This window comes from Lichenostomus cassidix, chromosome 17 (assembly GCF_008360975.1).
Source record: "Lichenostomus cassidix isolate B80296 chromosome 17, HeHo_3.0, whole genome shotgun sequence".
NCBI classification, from domain to species: domain Eukaryota; kingdom Metazoa; phylum Chordata; class Aves; order Passeriformes; family Meliphagidae; genus Lichenostomus; species Lichenostomus cassidix.
Genome location: NC_139497.1, coordinates 9,118,422 through 9,142,680, shown reverse-complemented (window position 1 = coordinate 9,142,680; position 24,259 = coordinate 9,118,422). Strand labels below are relative to the sequence as shown.

Genomic DNA, 24,259 nt, shown 5'->3' with positions numbered 1-24,259 from the left:
GCTGGGGCAGCTCTGCAGGTCTCTGGGGTCTCACCTGAGGGGGCAGAGGGGCAGAATCCCCCCTGCCCTGCTGCCCAGGCTGGGGCTCAGCCCAGCTTCAGGGGGCTCAGGGCTGGGCAGCTCCAGCTCTCACCCCCAGCACCCCCAGCTCCTTCTGCCAGGGCTGCTCCAGCTGCTCATCCCAGCCTGGATTGATCCCAGGGATTGCCCTGACCCAGGGGCAGCTCCAGCACTTGGTCTGGTTAAACCTCATGAGATCCCATGGGCCACTTCCTGAGTTGTCCCAAGTCCCTCTGGATGGCATCACATCCCTCAGGCTTCATCTGGGGCCTGATTTCTGTTCTGTGCCTGACATTCCTACTGGAATTGTAAAGAAGTTGCTTTTCTCTGCTTATTTCCCCAGCTGGGGAGCTGAGAGGAGCAGAGACAAGACTTCATGAGTTTCAAGTGCCAGGTCTGGTTTGAGGCTGTGGGTTTTTTTCCCACATTTAAGGATCTTGCTGTCTCCCCTCAGGAGATTCTTCCACACCCCAAACACATCCAGTGTGGAGGATATTTAGCCAAATATCTCTTTCTTGGGGTAGGTGGCGAGTTACTTTCTTCTGACATGCTCTCCAAGTACCCCAAAAAATTGTATTTACCTCTGCTATAAAGGCTGCCAGGCCCAGGCTGTCCTAAATTCACCCTCTTTTCCTGGTTACAACTGCATCTAAACCATAAATCACTCCCATCTTCCTTGTGTGAACCACACAGACTGCAAGGCTTGCCAGATAAGCCTGGGTAATATGGAGCTTGGCTGTTTTCTGCCCAAACAGGCCCTCCAGCCCCTCAAGTGTTTTGTGTTATTTTCTGAGCAATCTTCTTTTTACTTCTCCAGAAACACATTGTTCCAAACACAGCCAGTTTGGGCACATTTTTTGAAGACAGAAAACAGGGACAGCAAGAAGATTGTCACTGGCTTCTCACATGTGCAAAAATCAAAATTGTCTTGGGCCTTTCTCTAAGAGTCTGAGTTCTCAGGCTCTGCTTTCACCCCGAGGGCATTGCTTCCCCTTCAAAGGCTTTTCTGTGAGCTCTGCTCTTTTGGGTGGAGGTAGGCAGTGACTGTTCCCCCTCCCTCAGTTCATTTTATTCTGCTGCAAACAGACTTTCTCAGGGAGGACAGAAGTCTCTTGCCTTCTCTGGGACCTGCTCCCTGTTAAAAGGGTTTGACCCTGTGAAAACTGTGGGACCCTCATGTGCTACTCCTGCCCCAAACAGCCCTGTCACCCTGGGAGCATTTTCCCCTGCTCTGCTGGCTCTTTTGGGAGCATTTTCCTCATGTTCAGCTGCAGAGGCTGCAGAGCCAAAGGGTTTTGCTGAATGAACACCTGGGCTGAGCAGATCCTCTCTGTCCACAGGGCAAGTTCACCACAGCCAGTGACGTGTGGGCGTTTGGGGTGACGCTGTGGGAGATGTTTGTGCTGTGCAAGGAGCAGCCCTACAGCTTGCTGACGGACGAGCAGGTCATCGAGAACACGGGCGAGTTCTTCCGCAGCCAGGGCAGGCAGGTAAGCAACTCAGGGGCTCCTCCTCCCTCAGCCAGGCCCACCCACGGGGATGTTCCCTGCTGCCCTCACCTCATCTGCAGCACTGTCTGCTTCTGCTCAGCTTCTCACCTGTGCTCTGCCTCTCCTCCCCTTTTTCTGGGCTCACTGCACCAGTTTTCCTCCCTTGGAGTCCCACTGGAAGAATCCTTTGGCCCTGTCCAGTGCTTTTTTTTGTATTCTAAACCATTTCACTCTGTCCTGTCTTTAGCTTTTCCAGGATCTCCCACACAATCCTCTTGCTCCCTTCCTCTGTCAGCACTCTCCCACCAGCATTGCCTCTGAAAGATGAGGAAGCACTTACTGAGGTGGGAAGGAGTTGTTCATTCCCAGAGATTAGATTCTCCCTGTAGTATCTCCACATAAGCCAAGAAGCCTTTGGCCATCTCCAGCTGCTGAAGGTCTTTTTTGTATCATTTTATCCCCACTGCTACTGCCCTGAATAGATACCAATGATGGTGCAGGACACTCCATCTCCTCAGCACCCAAAGCTGTGGAGTGCTATTCAGAACAGTTCTCCCCAAAATTCACCCTTAGCTCCAGAGAATTAACAGAAATACAAAGTGGTGGGGGGTTTACTCACCATCTCCCAAATACTGATGATTTAACCAAGAGCCTAAAAAATGAGAGGGAGAAATAAAATCATTCTGCCAAGCTGTGCTGTAGATAAGCTCTAAAAGGTGTTTTTTCTGTCTCTGCTAACAAGCTGTCACGATGCTTAGAAAGCTTCATGGGTTGTCTATGGTGAGTTGGAAGTACTTGGATTTTATTGTGGTAAATACGGTTTTGGTTTGTGTTTTGCTGTCTCTTGGAAGACAAATCCCTTGGAAACATCCACGTTTTCTGGGGGACAAAGGCCTGTTTTGTGACCAGCTCATCAGACAAGTTGGCAAAGTGTCCGTGGTGCTGTTTGAGAGGCTCTGTCCAGATTCCACTGCCAGCCTGGGGCTGGATGGATTCCAAACACTGCATGGTGGCTGTGTCTTGTAAAGCTGGAATGAAACTGTCTTTTGGTGTTACTTTAGTGAAGGTTCAGTTCTTTTGTGAACATCCCACTGAAATACTGTGACTCTCTTCCTTTCAGATCTATCTCTCCCAGACTCCTCTGTGCCCTAACCCTGTGTTTGACCTGATGCTGAAATGCTGGAGCAGGGATATAAAAGATCGTCCCACTTTTGACATGATCCACCAGTTCCTGCTAGAACAAATGGAATCAAACATTTGACTCCAGGAAAGAGGCAAACTGTTGAGAACAGAGTGACTTTGGGGTCTCTGCCTGTCCCTCACAGTCAGGCCACCTCGCTCCCCTCCCTGACTGGGCCCTATTTCAGTTGGGATGTCCATGGCAGCTGCTCCTTCTCTTGGCCATGGTCTGACACACAGGACCAGAGGATCTCATTTGGTTGAAAAATCATCTCCTCTTCTGAATCATTTCCTGGGAATACTGTGAGAGGGGTTTTATTGGATACCCATATACCTTTGGGCAAAAGGAATGAGTCAAACTTGGAGGGACTTGGAGCTCTCTCCTGGCTGGAAGAGAAGGCGCCGGTCGGTGAGAGAACCGAGAACTTTGCCACTCGAGAACAGCTTTCTGGAAGGAAAGACTGCAGCCTTCTAGAGCTGTTCCATGAAATCAGATGGAAGTCTTGTGCACATTAGCAAGTGTTTCTGTGTGCTCTTGCTACAGACAATGGCGAGAGGCCAGAAACTGGAGCTGGGAAATGGTTTAGTGGACTTGGGAACTGACGGAGCATTTAGGAACCCTTTGGGAGTGACACTGCCAGGGTCCACAGAAGATGCTGAAACAAGAGTCCAAGATGATGTTCTGTTTTCCTGTGGTTGTTAAGCACTGCTTTGGTTATATATGTGCGTTTTCCCCACACTGGATTTTTTTGTTTTTTGTTTTCTAGAACAAATTATTTTGAAAATGAATGTTAAAGGTCATTGGGAGGTCACTGTGTTAGAAGGTCTTCCTCTGACCTACAAATTAAGGTTAGGGTAGGGAGTTTGTATTGAGAAGTAGCCGATACTGTACTACTGTCACTATGTAGATTTATTAACCTAATGAACTTGTAGCCACAATGGACTGATGTGCAATTAATCCTGTATAATTACCCATCAATATGAGCTCTCTAAATCAATGCTGTTATGTGTGAGAGGGAACTTAGATTTGGTGAAACCAGATGGCCGAGAGCAGAACCCTCTTTGTCACTTGTCACAGCTCCCACGAGAGGGACAAGAGGAGCACACAAGTCACATGTGTGTGTCTGGAGCCAGAGGTTCCTCTCCAGGTGTGCAGCAGGTTTGTGCCATCGCCAGGCAGGAGCAGCTCAGCCCAGGCTCTGTCACTGTGGTGTCACACGTGGCCCCAGAGCTGGGCTGGCACCTCCCCTGGTGTGGCCTGGCCTTTATCTCAGTGCGGGGCCAGTTACTCATTGAACTTGGGGTTGCTTTTTGTGTGTTGTGTCACAAACAGCTCATTCTCTGGAGTGAGTTAGAGAATTCAGTGTGTTTCTACAATAAATCCATTGTGGATTTACCAGGTGCCTGGGGAATACTCTGCTATTCCCTCTTTAATCATTTAGCAAGATACTTAGGACCAAACCAAATATTTCATAAGCTGGGAGAAGATGAAAGCTCAGCACTTGCCTTTTTTTTTAAAGTAGAATCCAGCATAAAACGTATTTCCAGTAAAGATTATAAAGATAATTTTCATTTTAGCTGCAGGCATAGATGACTGGCTGGCTGTGCTGCGAGAGGGCACTGCTGAGAGGGGAATGTCTGAGTGGTTGCAACACAGGGATAACTGTGCTAAAAGAAAAACCCTGCTCTGGATGGGCAGATGCCAGGATGGAGCGTGGCATGGCTGTGTCTGCTCCTTGGGAAGGTTCCTAGCCGTGCCTGGGCTGTCCTGCTGGGGATGTGACCTCACCCAGCTGCTCCTCTGAGCCCCTTTGTGGCTGAGGAGCTGGAGGGCCCAAGTCCTCTCATTTCCCTGCAGGGATCCCTGGGCTCAGGTGCATTTCACCCCTAAATAGGTTGGGTTTTTTCCCCCCTGTGTCTGGAGGGGCCTGAGTGAGCTGCCATTCCCTGTGGGAGTCAGAGCCAGCAGCTCCCTGCTGCAGCCTGCTGGGTGCTCTCTCCTGGCAAACCACTCAGCCATGGTATTTCTGGAGCATTGCTGCCCCAGAAAATGTCCCCAGTAACACCCAGCCTGTGTGTGGTCTGTGCTCTGGGAGCTCCCAGAGTGTGGAGTGTCCCCAGACGTGCTCTGTGCTTCTGTCACATCCAGATGTGCTGTTCCTCCATTGACATGGTGACATACAAAGTTTGTCTCATATCAATAAATTCTAATGATAACCTTGGCAAATGTGAATTTCTCCTTTTTCTCACCTAGGTGTCTGCCTTGAGAACTGACATTTTGGTGTTTGTTTGGTTCAGTAGCTCTTCAGGCAGTGTGTGACCTGGGTTTGGAGGGAGAAGCCACTGACCATTAAAAGAAGGGAGTTTTGAAGGGAGTTTCTGGAAATGCTGGAAAGGTGCTGACCCAAATCCCCTGGGGCTGGTGGGACCTGCATGAGCCTGGGTTGGTGGTTGGTGCTGCATTTCAATAAGAACCTTTTTCATCTCAGAGTTAAAATCAGATGCTGTAGGCTGGGATGAGCCTTTGCTCATCCTTAAAAAGCTGTCCACTAAGAGCTGAAATAATTCCAAAATTCCCTTGGGGTGCTCTGGACTTTGCCCATCTGGGCCTTGAAAATCTCTAAGGTTGGACATGCCACCCCCACCCTGTCCCTGTCCCAGGGCTGTTCTGTGCCCATGAAGGAGAACTTTTTCCTAATCCCTGTTGGGCCTTTCCCTTTTATCTTGTATCTGTTCCCTCTTGGTCTTTCACTGGGCACCTCTGAGCTGAGCCATTGTAGCCCTGGCAGGATGCCACCTGCCCACCCTGCTTGCTGCCCTTGATTAGAGCTTAGGTATTTGGGCAAACTCAAATGCATTTTATGAAGGGTGAAAATACCAGATCTCTCACTTTAGGCGCCAAGGGCAAGAGTCAAAGCAGCATTTTAATCTTCTCAAATATAAGTTTGAGGGAAATCAGGCACTTTTACAGGTGAGGATAACTCTCAAATATTCAGAGGTGCCCCAGAGAATCTGTGGATCCCCCATCCCTGGAAGTGTCCAAGGGCAGGTTGGAAAGGGCTTGGAGCAACCTGGTCCTGTGGAATGAGATCTTGAAGGTCCCTTCCAACCCAAACCAGCCTGGGATTCTGAGATATTTAATCACTTCTATACAGAAGTTAGATATCCATTGATTTATTTGCTTCCTTGGCTGCAAATATCCTTGACAGAGGAAAGATTTGGCCTTTACTTTTCTTCTCAGTAAGAAGTTACTGCTGCTCCATCAGCAATTCAGTATTCCAGGAGTTCTGAAATATCCACAAAATGCCAGTGAAATTTTCCGAGTTGAAGGCCCTGAGCCAGGCTCAGCAAGTCAAGTATTGCAAACTTTACACCTCCCAAACTGGATTTTAATATTTCCCTCCCCCTGTGCCAGGTGCACTTACCTTCCTAATGATCTTCTGCCCCTCGAACATCACTTTGTTGCTCTTGGAAAATCTGTAGCGAGGCATGTGTGGCTGAAGTTGTTCTGAAACAGAAGCATCACATCAGAAACCACCTGCAGCAGCTGGGAAAACACCTGGGCACAGCTGGGCAACTTTGCTGCCCCAGAACAGCTGCTGTGGGCAGAGTTTGGAATTTAAACCACCGTGGGATCCCTCAATGCCAGCTCTGGCCAAGGCAGAGCAAGGCAGGGCTGGCTTGAGGTTCTCCCTCAGCCCCAGAGGAGGTAAAGGGCTCTCTGAACAGACACAAGGGTTGGGTAGTTCTAATCTCCTGAAGGAAACCTCAAATTCAATCTTTTCTCATTACTGTGACAGTGAAATCACAATGGAGCTTTAATAACCTGCATGATTTACAACTGATACTGAGGCTGATATTGCTGATACCAAAGAAATAAAACCCTTCAGTGTCCTGCATGGACAGCTCTGGGTTCAGACCTGGGTGAGTGAATCAACACAAGTTCTTCACCCTTCAAAGCTGTTGTCCTACTAGAACTACACCTTCACAGCAAACAGCTACCACAGAAAATTACAAAAAGACTCAAGACTGATGGAAAAACTGGTTTTAAAACTTACATAGTAAGTACTTGATAATTCGACAGCCTCATTATTCCATACATGACAAACAGAGCAACTGCTTCAAGTAGCAGTGCGGCTGCAGCTCCAATTGCAATTCCAGCCACCTGGAAGGGAAATTTAGGGAGAAAGAAGTTAATTTTCAATTTCAGAAGTTACTTTTTAAGGCTGAAGAATACTCAGTAAGATCTGTGAGGCCCTGGCAGAGATTCCCAGAGAAGCTGTGGCTGCCCCTGGATCCCAGCAAGTGTCCAAGGCCAGGCTGGATGGGGTTTGGAGCAGCCTGGGATATGGCAGGAATGGAACAAGGTTCCATTTTTTATGGTTCCTTCCAACCCAGACCATTACTGGGCTGTTCAGTAAAGAGGATCTCCTGTCCTTGAACAGGGACAAACCCAGCTCCTCTGTGGCCATGTGATGTTGGGAATAGGAACAACCTTTATCCTGCAGGGATCAAGGCAGGGAAGGATCATCCCATCCTCAAGCAGCCAGGCTGGGAGGGCAGCAAGGAGCAGGGAGGGGAGGGTGGGTTGAGCTTTCCACTGCAGCCCAGGGAATCCCTGAGCCTCGAGCTTTCCCTGGTGGAAGCAGGAGCAGTGGCCTGGGGGTGTGGGCAGTGCTGGCCTGACCAGGCAGGCACAGCCAGGCTCTGCAGAGTCCTGGTGCTGGGCATGAACCATGGACACATCTTTGTGCTGGGGCCACTCACAGGGAACATCTGGCACTGCTGTCTCCAGGGCTGGGAGCCCTCAGGAAGCCTGACAAAAGCTGTAAAATTCCTGTGCTCATCCAAAACTTCCAGGTGGGGGAACAGAGAGCTGTGTGCAGGAGAGCCTGAGGAGTTTTGTGCAGCAGATGGAATCTGTCGAGGGCTGACATCACAGAGGCTCCCCTGGTCACCACATTGAGCTCTGTCTCCTTCCCCCCTCCACCACCACCAGCTGTAACACCATCATGGCAGCCTACAGGGGAAGCAGCATCTTTCCTCGAAACCCCTATTATGTCCCTGGGTAAGTTCATCCAAAACATCCATTTCCAATGCAAATAGCTCTGGTTGGGATTGTGTAGTATTTGTGACTCATGATGTTTTGGGGTTTTTTTAAAGATGCTATTCAATATTCCATGTGACAGTGCTCTGTAGGAGACAGAGCTCTGGGAGAAGCAGCAGGATAGAGTTACAGACCATGCCATAGCACATGGAGAGCAAAGCCAAAATTGTTCTTTTCCTCCCTTTTTTTCCATTTCTTTTGAGATGCTAAATGTCACCAGAGACAAATGTCACCAAACTGTGCAGGGTTTGGCTTCCAAACTGTCATAATATTGCATCAAGGATTTTTGAAAGTCTCCTTTGAATAAATGGTTGTGCAGATGTGACACCCTCTGGTCACTGGGCTGGAGCTCTGTTTTGTTGCTGGATCTGTGCTCCTGGAAGGAGTCAGTGGCTGGGGAGGCTGGTGATCAACTCCATAGGTAGTTGGATTTCTTTCCAAGGCTTTTTGTGACACTCTCCTCTAAAGGCTTGGAAAGAAGATACTCTGGGTAAGAGCTGAGGAGTTACAGGGGAGAAGGTAAGACACCAATGGGAGGAATAAGGGATTTGCTATGAATAAAGATGTTGTGTGTCCCATGTGTCCCCATGGGGTCCCATGGTGAGACCTGGTCTGTGGTGTGTAAAGAGGGGGAAAGGCAGAGTGGCCCTCGAGGGTAAAGCAGCTGCTGTGGGTGCAAAATCCCTGGGATTAGCCCAGCTGAGGTGAAGTGGTGCCTGCCCAGGCTGTGAGCCCTAGAACAAGGAGTGCCAGCCATGTCCTGTGGGTGCAGGGCAGGTACGGCAGATCCCCACCACTGATGGAGGGTGGAGCACATTTCCTTAGGCTGCTCCAGCAGTGATGACTGAATCAGCCCTTCCCATCACAGAGACAGGCAGGATTTTCCTTTACTGATCTCTCTACCTTCCCATTTACATAAGCTCTGAGCTTGGTTTTTTCAAACTCATTTTTGCATTGCTGTGACCATCTGATGTGACATCCTGTGTGTGCCATCAAAGCCATGCTGGCAGCAGCTTGGGAAAGACGAGGGACAGGAAGGAGGGAGCTGGGGCTGGAATTGCAGCCCCCAAAACCTTCCCTTGCTCATCCCTGCAGCTCCCTCAGGAGCTCCAAGCCCCAGGATGGACACAGCAGTTTGGGCTGCTCCTCTCCGGAGGTGCAGGAGGAGGAAGCAGAATGTGCATTTGTTGGTGCTGTGCAGGCTTGTGGCACCCCTGAGCCCCTGGGGGTGCTGCTTTGCATCTGCTTTGGATGGCTGAGGGCAAGGAGGAGATGCCTGAAGGGCATCCCAGCACTGGCGTGTCACAGGAGAGGGACTGTGCCCAGGATGTCACCAGCTGTCCCATGTGCCAGACCTGCCTGTGCCAGTGAAACTGCAAACACCATGAGAACACCACAGCACATTGCTGTCACTCAGCTCAGGCAATGGTCACAGCAGGAGTCTGAAAAGCCACCACAGTGCTCAAGAGCACTGGGAAGCCTAAACCCAACGAGTGGGATGGCTTGGGAAGGATTGAGTGGGCAGGGAAGGGTCAATCCATGAATCCTGGGCACTGGGCACAGCCCTGTCCTAGCTCTGCAGAGCTGGGAAGGGTTTGGGGCAAGTGGGGATGGGCCCAGGGCCAAGGCTTTGCTGGCGACCAGGGAGGCAGAGCAGGTTTGGGTGGCAGCCTGGGAGTGGTGATGGAGGAGATAGAGCTGAGCAGGGGAAGAGTGAGATGGGCTCAGCCAGAAGGTTTTCACTGTTGAACCCCAAACGGGGATCCCCAAAAGGGGTCCTTCACCAGCACCCCAGCACAGGGGCACAAACAGCCCTGCTGAGGCTGCTCCCTTCCCCAGGATTTCACCAGCAGCACTTGGACTTCCTCCATGGCAAATCCCTCCTTGTGCACCCAGATGGACTCGCTCAGCTTACCTCGTGTTTAATTGCAGGGCAATGGAGCCCTTTCTCAGCCCAGCCATTATTTTGCCCATGATCAAACTCCCTCCAGCCATCCTGTAATTACCTGGGCTGTGTCATTTGTGCCCTTGCTCAGTTTTATCATGCTGGTGTTGCTTCCCCATGTTGCAAGGCTCACTGAGAATCCCTGGGGATGAGGCACCGAGCTGCTCCGGCGGCTGCCGGGGAGGAATCCTGCATGCAAAGTGGGAAAACCTGCCAAGTGTAAATGCACGGCTCTGCTCGCTGTTGTTTAAACTATTTGGAAGGGAAAGTACTTACTCATCATCTTATGATCCTCATGCATCATCTGGCTTTATCCCCAGATCCACACTGGGCTCATTGATGGAATATTTCTGTCTGTCCATTGCAACTGGCAGCTCTACCTTTCTCCAGTGCTGGAATAACATCACCATTAGGAAATGTGAGAGTGGAACAGCTCGAGTTTCTGATGGTGGCTGGGAGCAGAGCCAGAGCTCCAGCACCTGCCCTGCCCTCGGCCACCACTGAGTCACAGTGCTCATCCCAGGGATTGGGCAGTGGAGAAATCCCCAAAAAATGGAGCTATGTTTGTTCCTGGGGCTGAGCAGCCACCTTCCCTGTGCCCCTGTGCCTGGCAGGGCCTGGGTGAGCTCATCAACCCGCTGTGAGCAGAGAGAGGAGAGTGCAAGTGAGGAATTATTCTGATTTTTGGGTTTAAATACTGAACAAGAGACATGGAGAATTTCTCAGTAACTCACTGTCAGAGCAAAGAGACACTGCAAAGTTCAAACTGGGGCACATTTAACTGGAAATGGTACTTTAACTGGGGGACTGGGTGTTGGTGCTGCCAAAGCCACACAGCCCAGGCTGCGTTCCTGCTGGGAGTTTTCCCATCCACAGGTGCTGCTCCTGACCTCCTCCCATGTTTCTCCACGAACCAAAGCTCAGGCCTGTGCCTATACATGCCTGTGAACTGATGAGCCAGTGTTCATGCTGCCACATGAAAACACACATGTGCCACACAGACACTCCCTCCTGGCTCCCTGTGTAACCTCAGTGTGGTCTCTGTTCTCCCCCCGTGCTGCTGCTCCACTCAGGCTCATCCTGTCCATCACCTTTCCTGAGCCCATGGACAGGGCATTTCCAGTGTAGATCTGCACTGCCAGAGGGCAGGGTTAGATGGGATATTGGGAAGGAATTGTTCCATGTAAGGGTGGGGAGGCCCTGGCCAGAGAAGCTGTGGCTGCCCCTGGATCCCTGGCAGTGTCCAAGGCCAGGTTGGACAGGGCTTGGAGCAGCCTGGGACAGTGGAAGGTGTCCCTGCCATGGCAGGGGTGGAACTGGATGAGCTTTAAAGTCCTTTCCAACCCAAACCAGTGTGGGACCCCAAGATTATCCTGCCAGTGGACATCTCCCACTGCCATCTCAGTGATGGTTCCTTTCTTTTCCTCCTCAGCTATGGGGGTTATGTCCCTCAGTTCCCCTTCAGGTTTGGCAACACCTATGGCAAAACCACCCACGATGTGCTGACAGATCCCACAGTCAGCAAGAGCCCTCGCTCCGTGTTGGCACCACTGGACAACATGCAAAACCTCCTCAAGCTGCATTACCACATCGATCACCCAGGTGAGCAAATGGGCCCTGCTAATGAGCACAGGGTTAATTACCCACAGTGGGTCTGTGCCCATGCTTGGTAGGCTCCTGGGTGAAATGGGATATTTCCCTTGGAGCAATCATAGCTCTGGTGTTTCACAGCAGAGTAAGGAGTTGGAGCTCTGGGCCTCAGCTCATGAGGATGGGGATTCTCGTGTTGTGGAGAGTTTTAGTTCCCAGGTCATCTTCAGTTAGATGGAGATCAGTGATTTTATGGCATATTATGAACTCACTCCCCAGTTCTTCTAGAATTCCTGTTGTGGTTAAACCCTGGTTGGCAACTAAACCCCACACAGCTGCTGACTCCTAAATCCAGATAATGCCCTGTATTTAGTTACTACAAAGAAAATTACCTCTATCCCCATCAAACCCAGCACAATTCCACAGGCTAACATCCATCTTTCTAGGGAAGGTCAGCTCTCCTGCTCTGGATCTCTTCCTGGCTGACCCTCCTGGTGCAGAACTTGCTCTGCTCTGACACCTTGGGATTGATTCTGCTTCTAGCTGCTCCTCCCCAGATCAGCAGAAAGGTTCCACTGCCTTCCCTTTTCTCTCTCTCTTTATTTTTCCCTTTCCCTCTTCACTAACAGACCCCATCTCCTCCATCACACACACATGCTCATGTGGATTCCCAGCACTGGGAATCTGCAGGAATCTCCTCCCAAGCCCCAGCCCTTTGGGCAGGCAGAGCTCCTGGTCCCTGCTGAGCAGCCCCAAGCCAGGCACAGCAGAGCTGCCCTGTGATCCTGCTCAGCCCCTCGGGGATGTGCCATCCTCTGGGGACACATTTGTCACATCCCATCCCATGGCTGAGCCGTGACTGCTTTGGATGCCCTGGACAGTGGGAGTGAGTTTTCTCCAGGCTGAACACAGTGATAATGTCCCCATGTGGGACTTGGGTCTTTATTTCCACCAAGGTGTTGCTTTCTCATTTCCCACTGGGAATTTCTGCCGTGCAGCTTCTTGCAAACTTTTGTCTTCTCTGTTCCTCCTGGCCCTGTTTTCCAGGATCCACCACCCCACAGGTGGTGCTTACAGGCTTCATTCCTGGAGATTTGAATTTGCATTTCCTTGGCCTAAAATAGAGCTTGGATGGACCCAACTAACCAGTTCACTGAGTTGCTCTCTCATTATCCTGGTTCTCTCCCCATTGCCACTGCAGAGAACCAGGTTCTTCCAGAGAACCACCCATTGCTCCTTAGTGAGGTCCTGAAGAACGTGGCCATGTGAGCCACACCTGGCTGTGCTGACAATGTCACCAACAGCTCCTGCTGTCCCTGTGCCATCCCTAAAACCCTCCCCAGGTGCTGCCTGATGTCCTTCTGGATGTTTTATGTGGTGCAGGTCAAGGAGCTCATGGCAGTGCCTGGCCTGTGGCTGCCTTTAGCAAACTCAGTGTCAAGACTTTTTGTCACAGTCTGGTTTTGATGAAGCCTCCTTGATGGGCACCAAGTACTCTGCTGGTTTCTGTCTGTTGAATCCCATGGGTGTCTGTGCAGGGACAGGAGCTGGATTGATGAGCCTTGTGGGTCCTTCCAGCCCAGGATATTCTGTGATTCCATGAGATCAGCCAGGGATGTGCTGAGTTATCCATGCAGGTGGAACTGGTTGTGGCACAGGCAGCTGCTCCCCAGGAACCTGACCTGAAAATATGGATATTTACTCAAACCAAAAGCACTGTGCTCTCCTGACTTTTCATTTCCTGCCTCACTGTGCAGCCTTTCTGAATCAATCAGTTTGCAAACCCCAGGGATGTAAAAGGACCTCACATGGATTTCTCAAGTACAAACCTACCTAAGTATCCTTTTCCTTTGCTTTGTGGGAGAAAGAGAGTAGATACAATATTCTCCTTAATACTGAAGTAAAAAATAAACCAGCTTAAAAATTTCCACACTGGATTGAAAAATCACTTTAATCAAGCATTTGTCTTTATTTTGTTTCCAGCCTGGACACTTGGTAATTCAGTTGCAGAGAGCATATAATATATACTTTGCAAAGTTATATACAGAATATATACACTTCATTATGTAATTATAGACAGATTACAAACCAAAATGCTCACCAGTTTATACTTGTGCAGGAAAGGGCAGATTTTGTTGATTTCTGCAGATTTGCAGAAATAATGGAATCATTCAGCTTGGAAAAACCTCTGAGGTCAAGTCCAACACAACCCCAGCACTGCAGATGAACAGACTGACTGCAGATGGAGCCTCTGCTGGAAGGTGGTGCCTCATCCCTCAGGCTCAGCCCTGGGATGCAGATGTGCTCCCAAGGGACCTCAGAGGAAGGCTGTAATGACCAGAGGCTGGGAAAAAAATGACCTATGAGCACAGAAATGGAAGGAATTTGGGTTGTTTTAAAAAGACAAGGCTGGCACAGTAACAGTTTTGCAGTAAGGAAAAGGTGGCTGTGGGGTGGAGGAATGATCCTCTTCTGGGGAGGGAAAAATGGGCTTCACTGCTGGCACAGAGGAAGAGCAAGTGCCTGAGCCAGGGGGATCACACGGGACTGGGGCATCTGGGGAGCCACGTCAGGGGGGATTTTTAAGGGAAAATCAGATAAAAGTTGCCAAGTTCAGCTGTCCCTGTGGAGTCTTAAATCGCAGGGCTCTGTCCCGACTTCACAGTGGAGATATTTAGCATTTGCTGGATGTAAGAGAAATTTTTCCAGCCAGTATTACAGAAGAGCCTTTCCTCGATGAGCAGCAACAGTGCCAGAGCAAAAATTCCTCTGGGGAGGGCTGTGTGTGGGATGGGCTGAGGCAGCCATGTGCATAGGATACAGGGCTTTTCCCCCTTTACTACTTTTTGACTTGGCTGATGATATTTTACAGGTTAGGCAACACTTAGAATAAATGTTGTTTAACTTGTATTAGTGCAGGTTTTCTGTGCAGGCTGGTGTATTGAAGGGGCTGATGGCATTCACAGCCGTGGGATGGGCAGGGAGTGGATGATGATCCTTATGGTCCTTTCCAACTCCAGCTATCCTGATTCCACACCACTGACCTCCAGGCTCCTTCCCATCCCCTGGAGGGGTGTGGGGGATATTGGGAATCCCTCATCCTCCTTGGGCCACTCCCACCCCCTAACTCAGTGTCTGTCCTTCAGGGTATGTCACCTACCAGCCCATCAGCAGCCCTCCTGAGATCCCCCTGGGGCCGCAGCCCGCGCTCAGCCCGGCGCTGGAGGAGCCGATGATGCTGCACATGAACCCCACGCACTGGCATCCCCGCCCGGACACGGCTGTGCTCAGCGCCCGGCAGACCTTCCTGCCCCGGGAGCCCATCGCCACCCCCGGGCTGGCCCTGCACCCCGCGGCCGAGGAGATGGAGAGGGAGGTGGCCAAGCCACCCCTGGCCTGTGTGCTGGGAAAGGATGCTGCATCTTGCCAGTGCGGCTGTGGAGTGAGCAAAATAGTGAGTTTTGGAGGGACGGGGGCTCGGGGGATGTTGGGTGAGGAGGGGATGTCACAGGGGTGTGCATGGCAAGGGCACAGCGTTGGGAGTGTGGTGTCGAGGAAGATCAGATACACAGATGTTTCCAGCAGCAGCAAATCTACTCCATCTTCAGGGAATGCTTTTAGTCGTTAATTATGCTTCCCAATCAAAAAGGCTTAACTCCTCATTTGGGTGGGTTTGGCTTCAATCCCAGTCCCTAAAGTTGTGTTACACTCTGCTGGCAAGCCAGGCTTGTGCTTCCTTAGGGTGCCCTGGGAGCCCTGATGCTGCCTTGCTCCTCCTCTTCCTCCTCCTCCGAAAAAGAGAGCACTCCCAGCACTTTCGGTTGCCTGCCGGGTTTCTGACCCTGTATCTCTCCCCACCTGAATTTCCCACCATCACTGCCTCTCATTTAAACACCAGTAGAGGAATTTGCCTGTGCAGCTGGGGGCTGTTCAGCATAGCACAGGCAGTGTCTCTCCAGACCAACATGTTTTAGTTTGAAAAAAAAATATTATTATATTTATTATTTTTTTTAAAAAAACCCTTTTATTTCCTCCGGAGCCAGCACCAGCCTTTGTCACGTTCCTGCAGCCGTGGCTCTGCAAATCCTCTGAAGGCAGAGATTAGAGGTTTGACGCATGGAGTCAAAAGCTGGCTTGGATGTAAATCCCAAGAAGGGGCATTCCTGCTCCTTGCCCTCAGAAACAGATTTGCACAGGAGCTCAGTGCCCAAAGCTCCCCTTGTTCTCCATGGGGATTTTGCAAACCCTTTCAAGGTCTGCTACCTCCTCATCTTGTAATTTCACTTTACCAGAAATCATTGGGGTAGCTCTTGGAGTAAAGCTGGGAAGAACAGGAAATGCCAGTTGCCATCTCCAGGTCCTGGCAGTGATTTAAGCACTGGAGCAAGGGAAGAGCAAGTTTTCCTGGTGTTTTATTTTGTTTCCCCTTTTATTTTAACCAGATACAAACCGGAGGTGTGGAACTGCCAGGAGGGGCTACAGCTGATTACACCATGCCAGTGCTGCCTGTCCCAAGTGCCATCCGACAGAAAGTCATCCTAGGTAACACACAGGGAGGGCACGAGGCCACCTCTGAAGAAATGATGTGATCCTTCTCCCCTCGGGGAAACCTCAGAGATGTTGCCCAGTCGCTCCAGCTTGTTTGGGATGGAAAATGCCCTCTCTCCTCTTCCTGCAAGGGCGTTTCTTTGGGGTGCTGTCACCCCTGTGGTGTCACTCTGTGCCCGTGGGCAGTGCAAGGGATTCAGGAGAGTTCCCTGCAGCTGTGGGGCCAAACTGCAGAGGGTGAGGAGAGCTGGGCCATGGGCTCTGCCCCACCCTGCTGGGGTGGGTATTCATCTCCCAGAAATCAGATGTTTTCCTGAATCACCAAATCCACACACAGGGCTGTATGGCAGCATCACAAGGGGACAAACCCTGTCCTGCAAGGGTGTGTTCTGTCACTTCCCCACTTGCTCTGAGAGGACATTCCTGTGCAGCAGGAAAACTGATGGGTGATGGGCTGAGCTCTCCCCTCAAGGATCCAACTCAACAGGGTGGGATCCCTCACTCCACAGTGGACCACGGGAACACTGGGATGACAATATTTTAGTTAAAATGAGAGAGTGTCCATGCTTTAGGATGCAGAAGACAAATCTCTCTCCCCAAAGCATTCCTTTGGAAAGCAGGAGTTTGGGCTGCTTTTAGGTTCTATCTAGCTATGCTTTATGTAGTTTGGGACTCTATAAAGTTTCTGTTGTGGAAATTTGTTGGATGGGCAGAGCAGATGAGGAAAAAAGGTTGTACAGCTGGTTGTTAGCCCCTGAACGTATATTAAATTGGGAGAGAACATGAAAGAGCTGTAGATGTAAGAAAAAAAAAATACTATAAGAAAATGAAATGATTCTTCCATACTACATGGAGACCAACAAAAATCAGTTCCTTGTGTCTTCCTTGGGAATCATAAGAAAAAAACCTCATGCATAAGTATTTATTTTACAGTTTCAGTTGATTCATTTTTCCTTCCTATACTTTAAGGATTTATATTCATTCCAGGCTCCTTCACTCTCAGAGTGGCTGATCTTTAAATGATCAATGTATGTTCTCAAGCAGAAAATGTTCTTTTTTGCCTCCATTCACAGGGTACACTGGATGGATCCCCTGTAACATCGACAACTTTGGCATGACCTACATCCCATCAGTGAGGAAAGCCATGAAGGAATTTGACCGGTACCAGGTAGATCATACGTTGTTGAAATAAGAATGTGCATAATGCTGATGCTGATCCACCTGAATTTTCAGTAGTAGGATTAGAATTGGGTTACAAGCACAAGCAAAATCAAATGCTGTTAGGTAATGTTGAAAAAAACATAGGCAATGAATTTCTGTAACTTGTTTCCTTGGGACATTAAGGGAGGATAAATGAGTTCATAAAAGGATTAAGCAAATCTATTGAGGGCTGGGTCAAGGGTGGCTGTTAAAAATGTTGCTCTGAGTGCAGAAATACAGGATGCAACAATCTGCACTTCCCTGATGGAATATACCTCCTCTGTCTGGTTGGCAGTGCCGGATAGCTTCCTGTGATATGTCTCTCTTTAATTGGTTGGAAGGCTTTTCCCTTTACTAACATAATTTGTCTTAAAGGGATCCCGATCTTCTTTCTCCTCCTTTTGGGAAGGATGCAGAAACATCCCTCCTGAAAAACTCTCGTTCCCTTGCTGTCAGAGCTCCCACACAATGACACATAAACCTCCGGCGCTGGAAAACGAGATCTCTCCCGCAGCAGTTAATAGTTTGCATTCACAGCTACACGTCCCTCCCTGCCCCCAAGGATGGCGTGCGACCCGAGGATGCAGAGAGATCCCCGGGATGCAGCAGCCTCGCTGGTCCAGCGCCGGAGAGCAGATCAGCCCATTAAATGCAGGCTGCAGCATCCCAGCCCTTCCTGCTCCCCCGGACCCACTGCCTGCCTTCGTCCCGCATCATATGGGGCTGATGTAGGAAAACATCCACGACTGAGGATCCCCAGCTCAGAGAAATCAGCTGGAAAGAAATGAGTCAGCGGGGAGAGCAGCAGGGCAGCGCCGTGCTTTGGATGAGATGTATTTCCCGGCGCTGGCTTGCTTCTCCTTCCCTGCTGCCGTGAATAGGAATTGAAATGGAGCTAACAGAACAAAACCCGGGCATTTATCCCTGAATGTGCTCTTTGCCAAGCCGTTCTGCCCCCGATGTGCTCAGAAACGCCTGCCATGCCGGGGATCAGCCAGGGAGGTGTCTGTGTGCCGCAGCAATCAGCGATCGGGGCTCGCAGGGCTCGGCAGCACCGGCGGAGAGCAGCACGCTGAAGGGAGAATCACACCCCATTGCTAGCTAAGATGGCTTCTGACTTCAAGCCACTAATCTCCTGCCCTAAATCTTTGTTGTCCTCGGTTGCAGATGTGCCATGGATCACTGCTCGCTGCCTGCAGCAGGCAAAGCAAAAATCCTCTCGAGGAGCCACAGCCTGGGCTCCATCCCACTCCCCAAGGGCTCCGTGACCCACATCCTCTCTACACAGGGGGTGGCTCTGCTCTGCTCTGCTCTGGGGACACCTTGAGGGCTTCTGTGGCTTCTGTGTGACACCCAGCTGTGACACCCACCCTGCTGCCCAGCCCCTCGCTTGCATCCAGCCTCGGAGAGCAGGGACACTTCCAGGGGATGATTTACACTCTTCCTCCAGTTAACATTCCCTAAGCCTGGGCTTACAGGCTATTTGCTGTTGGTGGGACTGATGGAAACACAAAGGAGGTCAAACCCAAACACAGCCATGGCACAGGAGTAGGGCCAACTCCAGGGACAGCAGAGCAGGAGCAGGAGGCCTTTGGGATCTGGGGATGATTGATCCCCAAGGGAATAAATCTCTGCAGCCTGGTCTGCACAGATCCCAAGGACAGCACCTGGGATGGAGCATGGAGGATGAGGTGGCAGGGACTGCTGCCAACACCTGCCAGGAGAAAAATTTGTGGAGTGAATAAAGGGACAATGCCATGTAGCTTTTAATTAGAAGAAAGGAGGACTGGAAAGAGAATTGCTTTATGTTGGCTTAAATATTTTATGTAATGCAGAGTCAAAGCACGTGACTTTGGTAAAAATAGTATGTTTTAAAATAAACCATTTCATGTTGTTGTGGTTTTTTTATTTTGTTTTCCAGCTTTTGCAGAGAAATCCACCTTACACCTTGGGCACGAGATATCCCCTGACACACTGGCCGGACACCAAAATTTACACCCAAGCTGGACTCATACCTGCCTACACAGGCTTTATACCACGTGAGTTCATCAGCAGGATGAAAATGAAAGTCACTAATACTAATTACTGGGTGAAGTAGTGCTGTCGTTGGCTGGAGTGGCACAGCAGTGAGCAATTACTGAAATGTTCCACACGGGCAGTAGGGTTTTTCCGGTCTGTGCTGAGGTGCTGGAGCTGTGCCATGCCCTGCCTGGCTGCAGGAGAGCCCAGCATTGCCAGCCTTGGAGAGACTTCACATTTCCAGCCACCACCCCCAGCCGAGGCAGGGGAGGCTCAGTGACATCCCACCTGTCACATGTCAGGAAAGCGATTTGTTCTAAAAAGCTTGAAGTGTGATAAAAAGGAAAAGGTAGATGATATGGAGGGGTTGAGAAAGCACAAAAAGTGTAGGGAAATGGTATTTGCCATCAGGACAGGTCCCTGCCTGAGCCTGGTGACGTCTTGGGCTGCCTGAGAGGTCTGGAGGGATTTTGTGTGTAAGGGGAAGGTGTGTCCATGCACCTGAAAGCATGAACGTAGCAGGCTAAAATATCTCAACAAATCAGCAACGTATACATTGCTGAGTTTGGTCACAGCTCAGTAATGTGGGTGGGAAATCATGGAGCTCAGCTGGGAAGAACTGAACTCATTGCTTGTCCTTACTGCAGTGCAGAGGGGGGAAACAGAAGATAACAAATGTGGTTGGATTGAAAGCAAAGGGGGAAAAACAACTCTCCTGGCAGGGCTGGGCTGTGGCTGATGGGGAGGCTGGGCCTGGAGAGGAGAATGTTGAGGTGGCTTTAGGGAGATTTGTATTGGGCCCGGGCAAACCAGGCAGGGACCTGAGGGAGGGACTGAGAGTGAGGATGGGGACATCTCAGCATGGCTGGGACAGGTGAGGCTGGACAAAAATGCACACCCTTTTGCTCAAAGGTGGGTGTGTTTTGGCCACTCTTGAAGGTGACACTGCTGCTGTCCTTGGTCACCCTCACCCTGTCCCTTCCTGGGGTGGCTCACAGTGTCTCTGGGGTGTTTTGGGCTCCTCGGGGAGGGCTGTGCTCACACCCCACAAGGCTGTAGCCAAATGTGAGTCCCCTGGAGAGAAGCTGTCCTGAGCTGTTCCTGAGGCTCTGCTGCTCTGCCCTCCTGCACAGGCCTGCAGAGGCTCCTCAGGGTAGGGGTACTTGTGAATCTCTGTCCCAAACAGGACAGCACTGTCCAGCCCTCAGTGCCTAGCTGGCCAGGGAGTATCGAACAGGAGCAAGAAAAACCCACCCTAAAATCAAGGGCAACAATCAGCTCCTCAGTGTTACTTCATGCTTTAGAAATGTGCTGCCATCTTTTCCCCTCCAGCCTGTTCCCCTGTGCAGGTCTGACACTGGGCCCTGTTCCTGCAGACATTCCCACCTCCCGGCCTCTGGAGCCACCAGTCAGCACAGTTTTAACTGCTCCAACCAGTCCGGCTCTGGGTGGGGAAAATTAATTAAGGCAGAAAACCTTTAAACAGAAGCAGTTATAATTTAGAACAGTGAACAGAATTTCTTCAGAAGGGAAGCAGCCTGCTCCCTCCTGTCCAGGTATTTGGTGACAGTTTTGTCACTTGAAGTGACACTGCAAACGAACTGTTTCCATTGTAAAAATTTGCCGAATTAATACAGGGTTTTCTAGGGACAAACAAGTGTCAGACACTTGTCAGGTATTCAGCTCACCCCACAAGCAGAGGCTGCACCAGCACCTGGTTTTCAAAACCCCTACAGTGATTTTTCAGAAGTGCAGCCCAGTGCAGCAGGGCTGTGTGCACTGGGCAGACAGCTTTGGTGTCACCTGTGACAGCTGTGCCCATCACTCCCTCCCTGCTGCGTGTGTAGTGCTGAGGAGCTGCAGCAGAACAGCTCAGCTGGCGCCAGGAACACCCAGTGCTGGGTGGCAGCTCGGTGGCACCGTTTTGTGCCCAGGCAGCTCAAACCTCCTGCAGCCCCTGCTCAGCTCCTGCCAGGCCAGGCTGCAACAGGCCACAGGCAGATACCTAAATTTAGATTCAGCAGGGAGTTAATTCCGTCCTGCCTGTCAAACGTTCCCCCCTCCAGCAGTACCTGATTCTAAGGGATACCAGACAATTTCAATCCCCATGCTCCCAGGAGAAGGACTGCCATGGTGCCAATGACACAACAGGCATCACCTGGCTGAGGGCAGAAGGGTAGCTGTTGCCATGGACAAGGTGGCAGTGCTCGTGCCAAGTCCATTGTTTTTCTTTTCCAGACCTGAGGGACCTGTATGGGCTCACTTACGGGAACGGCACGCGGGAATCTTACCGGCAGGAAAGGAGGAGACGGGGACGTGCACTGTGAAAACTGCTTTAATGGTGCCTGTACAGCATTGGGAGTGACTCGGAAACAGCAATAATAACACAACACAAACAGAACTTTTCAATGAGAGAGTTCATACAACTTTAAACAAAATTTACAGGTGTTCAACTGCATAGCTTTACTCGGCCTCCTCCTCAGCCTCCTCCTCGAACTCTCCCTCCTCCTCAGCTGTGGCATCCTGGTACTGCTGGTACTCAGACACCAGGTCGTTCATGTTGCTCTCAGCCTCTGTGAACTCCATCTCATCCATGCCCTCGCCCGTGTACCAGTGCAGGAAGGCCTTTCTGCGGAACATCGCAGTGAACTGCTCAGAAATGCGTTTGAACAGCTCCTGGATGGCCGTGCTGTTGCCAATGAAGGTGGCAGACATTTTGAGGCCGCGAGGTGGAATGTCACAGACTGCTGTTTTAACGTTATTAGGGATCCATTCAACAAAATAGCTGCTATTTTTGTTCTGAACGTTTAACATTTGCTCATCCACCTCTTTCATGGACATGCGGCCCCTAAAGACGGCGGCCACGGTCAGATAGCGGCCGTGACGAGGGTCACACGCCGCCATCATGTTCTTGGCATCGAACATCTGCTGGGTGAGCTCTGGCACGGTTAGAGCCCGGTATTGCTGGCTCCCACGGCTGGTGAGCGGGGCAAAACCAGGCATGAAAAAGTGCAGACGTGGGAAGGGAACCATGTTCACCGCCAGCTTCCGCAGGTCAGCATTGAGCTGGCCCGGGAACCGCAGGCAGGTGGTGACACCGCTCATGGTGGCTGACACGAGGTGGTTCAGATCACCGTAGGTGGGGGTCGTTAACTTCAGTGTTCTGAAGCAAATGTCGTACAGCGCCTCGTTATCGATACAGTACGTCTCGTCCGTGTTCTCCACCAGCTGGTGCACCGACAGCGTGGCGTTGTAGGGCTCTACTACAGTATCTGACACTTTAGGGGAGGGCACCACACTGAAGGTATTCATAATTCTGTCTGGGTACTCCTCACGGATTTTGCTGATGAGAAGGGTACCCATGCCAGAGCCTGTGCCACCACCCAGGGAGTGAGTAAGCTGAAAGCCCTGGAGACAATCACAGCTTTCTGCCTCCTTTCTTACAACATCTAGCACAGAATCGACTAATTCAGCACCTTCCGTATAATGGCCCTTTGCCCAGTTGTTTCCTGCTCCGCTCTGACCTGGAAAAGAGCCATTTTCGTATTAGATTACGGTCACTGCTTCCTGCTTATTGCTTGCAAGCAAAGCTTAAGAGCATCAGGCTCCATGAAAGCTTTCATCTTATCGAGCGCAGGGCTGTGCTTTCACACAAGCACCTCTGCAGTGGCTCGGCAGACACAGGCAAAACATTAATTATCAATGATACAGCAGCCACTCCATTTCTCCCGGTGGCACGCACGGAGGCGGTAACGAGAATCGGAAGAGCAACGACCTCTGGTGCCGCCTCGGAGCTGCTCCCAGCCGCAATCCCGGTATTCCACGCCAGGATTAGCCCCGTCCGGGCCGGTCCCTCGGAGCATGTGCGGCGGGGCAGCCCCGCAGTGCCCTGCCCGCCCCACCCCGCGGCTCCTCCCGCCCCCGCGCACTCACCGAACACGAAGTTGTCTGGCCTGAATATCTGCCCGAAGGGCCCGGAGCGCACCGAGTCCATGGTGCCGGGCTCCAGGTCCACCAGCACGGCGCGGGGCACGTACTTGCCGCCTGTAACACAGGGAGAGCCGTGACTACCGCGCCGGGGGGCCGGGGGAGCCTGCGGGGGGTGGGGTCCGGGCCCTACCTGTGGCCTCGTTGTAGTAGACATTGATGCGCTCCAGCTGCAGATCGCTGTCGCCATGGTAGGTGCCGGTGGGGTCAATACCATGCTCGTCGCTGATCACCTCCCAGAACTGCCGAAGAGAAGCGCATCAGCGGCGGCCGCGTCGGACCGGGCGCTCTCCCCTCCCGCCCCCGCGCCCTCTTTCCCCGCCCGGACCTTGGCTCCAATCTGGTTCCCGCACTGCCCGGCCTGCAGGTGCACGATCTCCCTCATGATGGCGGCGGATCCGAGCACTCGCACCTACCCCAACCTTTCCCCAACCGACTCTGGCTGCGTGAGGCAACCGCCAGCCCTTATATAGCAGCGGAATGCGCGCGCAGCCGCCTTTTCCCCGCCCAGGCGGCCATCGGCAGCAACGATTGGCTATTTGCAGCGAGGCTCTACAAATGCGAGAATATCATTGGCTGTGCCGCTGTCACTCAAGCTGACGGCTCCCACTCGCCCCGCCCGCCTGTCTGTTGGCTTTACAGTTAAGCAGCCGGGACCCGCGAGTGCCCGCCCCAGCTCGCTCACGGCGCTTCCGATTGGCCCAATTGAATGATTGATGTCGAAGCCGATTGGCTGCCGGCCCTGGGGGATGAGCTAACGCCATTTGATTGGCGGACAACGAAGTGCCCTGGTAACCGTCGCAGTGACTCCGCAGCGGGCTCTGGGCGGTGGCCGCTGCAGCCGCCCATTCACGGACCCGAGTGCGGGCTTTGCGCAGCGGAGGCGGCGGCTCCTCCTCACTGCGGGACAGGGCGGGTTCCCCGCGCGTCCCCAGAGCTTCCCCCCGCCCCTCGCCTCCCCTCCTCCAGGAGGGTCTCCCTCATTCCTTCCCTTCCCATTCCCCTGTCCCGCTCCCCGCCGGCGCCGCAGCGCCGCGGTGGGTGGGGGAAGGACCCCGCGTGCGCACGCGCGGGCTGCAGCGACGTTCCAGCACTTTCTGGCGCGCGGGCCCGCCCGAGGGTGGCGGGGCCGCG

General features: G+C 51.7%; 3 protein-coding genes and 1 long non-coding RNA gene across 8 annotated transcripts in view; 2 read left to right on the top strand and 2 right to left on the bottom strand.

Moving 5' to 3' along the window:
- LOC146429998 (discoidin domain-containing receptor 2-like) overlaps positions 1-4,956 on the top strand; it is a 57,206-nt gene extending 52,250 nt beyond the window's left edge. For 4 of the 5 annotated variants that reach the window (XM_085076411.1, XM_085076414.1, XM_085076410.1 and 1 more), the window contains exons 16-17: positions 1,401-1,550; positions 2,671-4,956. In XM_085076411.1, coding sequence (XP_084932537.1) covers positions 1,401-1,550; positions 2,671-2,811 — 291 coding nt within the window. In that variant the 3' untranslated portion in view covers positions 2,812-4,956. Of the gene's footprint in view, positions 1-1,400; positions 1,551-2,292; positions 2,331-2,670 lie in introns of all 5 variants that reach the window. The other variant, XM_085076415.1, reaches the window with a different exon arrangement.
- Positions 4,957-5,886: 930 nt separating this feature from the next.
- LOC146429997 (uncharacterized) lies at positions 5,887-7,647 on the bottom strand. Its single transcript, XR_014855406.1, has 4 exons — positions 7,497-7,647; positions 6,788-6,894; positions 6,155-6,237; positions 5,887-6,016 (listed from the first exon to the last, which is right to left on the bottom strand). It is a non-coding gene; the product is annotated as an uncharacterized LOC146429997 (long non-coding RNA).
- Positions 7,648-7,657: 10 nt separating this feature from the next.
- On the top strand, positions 7,658-21,723 carry CIMIP2A (ciliary microtubule inner protein 2A). The gene is made up of 7 exons (XM_085076417.1): positions 7,658-7,797; positions 11,214-11,383; positions 14,518-14,825; positions 15,814-15,913; positions 16,993-17,087; positions 19,041-19,158; positions 21,377-21,723. The coding sequence occupies exons 1-7, from the start codon at positions 7,742-7,744 to the stop codon at positions 21,463-21,465; spliced, it is 936 nt and encodes a 311-aa protein (XP_084932543.1). The 5' UTR covers positions 7,658-7,741; the 3' UTR covers positions 21,466-21,723.
- On the bottom strand, positions 21,456-23,611 carry TUBB4B (tubulin beta 4B class IVb). The gene is made up of 4 exons (XM_085076416.1): positions 23,454-23,611; positions 23,259-23,367; positions 23,072-23,182; positions 21,456-22,662 (listed from the first exon to the last, which is right to left on the bottom strand). Exons 1-4 carry the CDS (start codon positions 23,508-23,510, stop codon positions 21,602-21,604), a joined length of 1,338 nt encoding a protein of 445 aa, XP_084932542.1. The 5' UTR covers positions 23,511-23,611; the 3' UTR covers positions 21,456-21,601.
- Between the last annotated feature and the right edge of the window lie 648 nt (positions 23,612-24,259).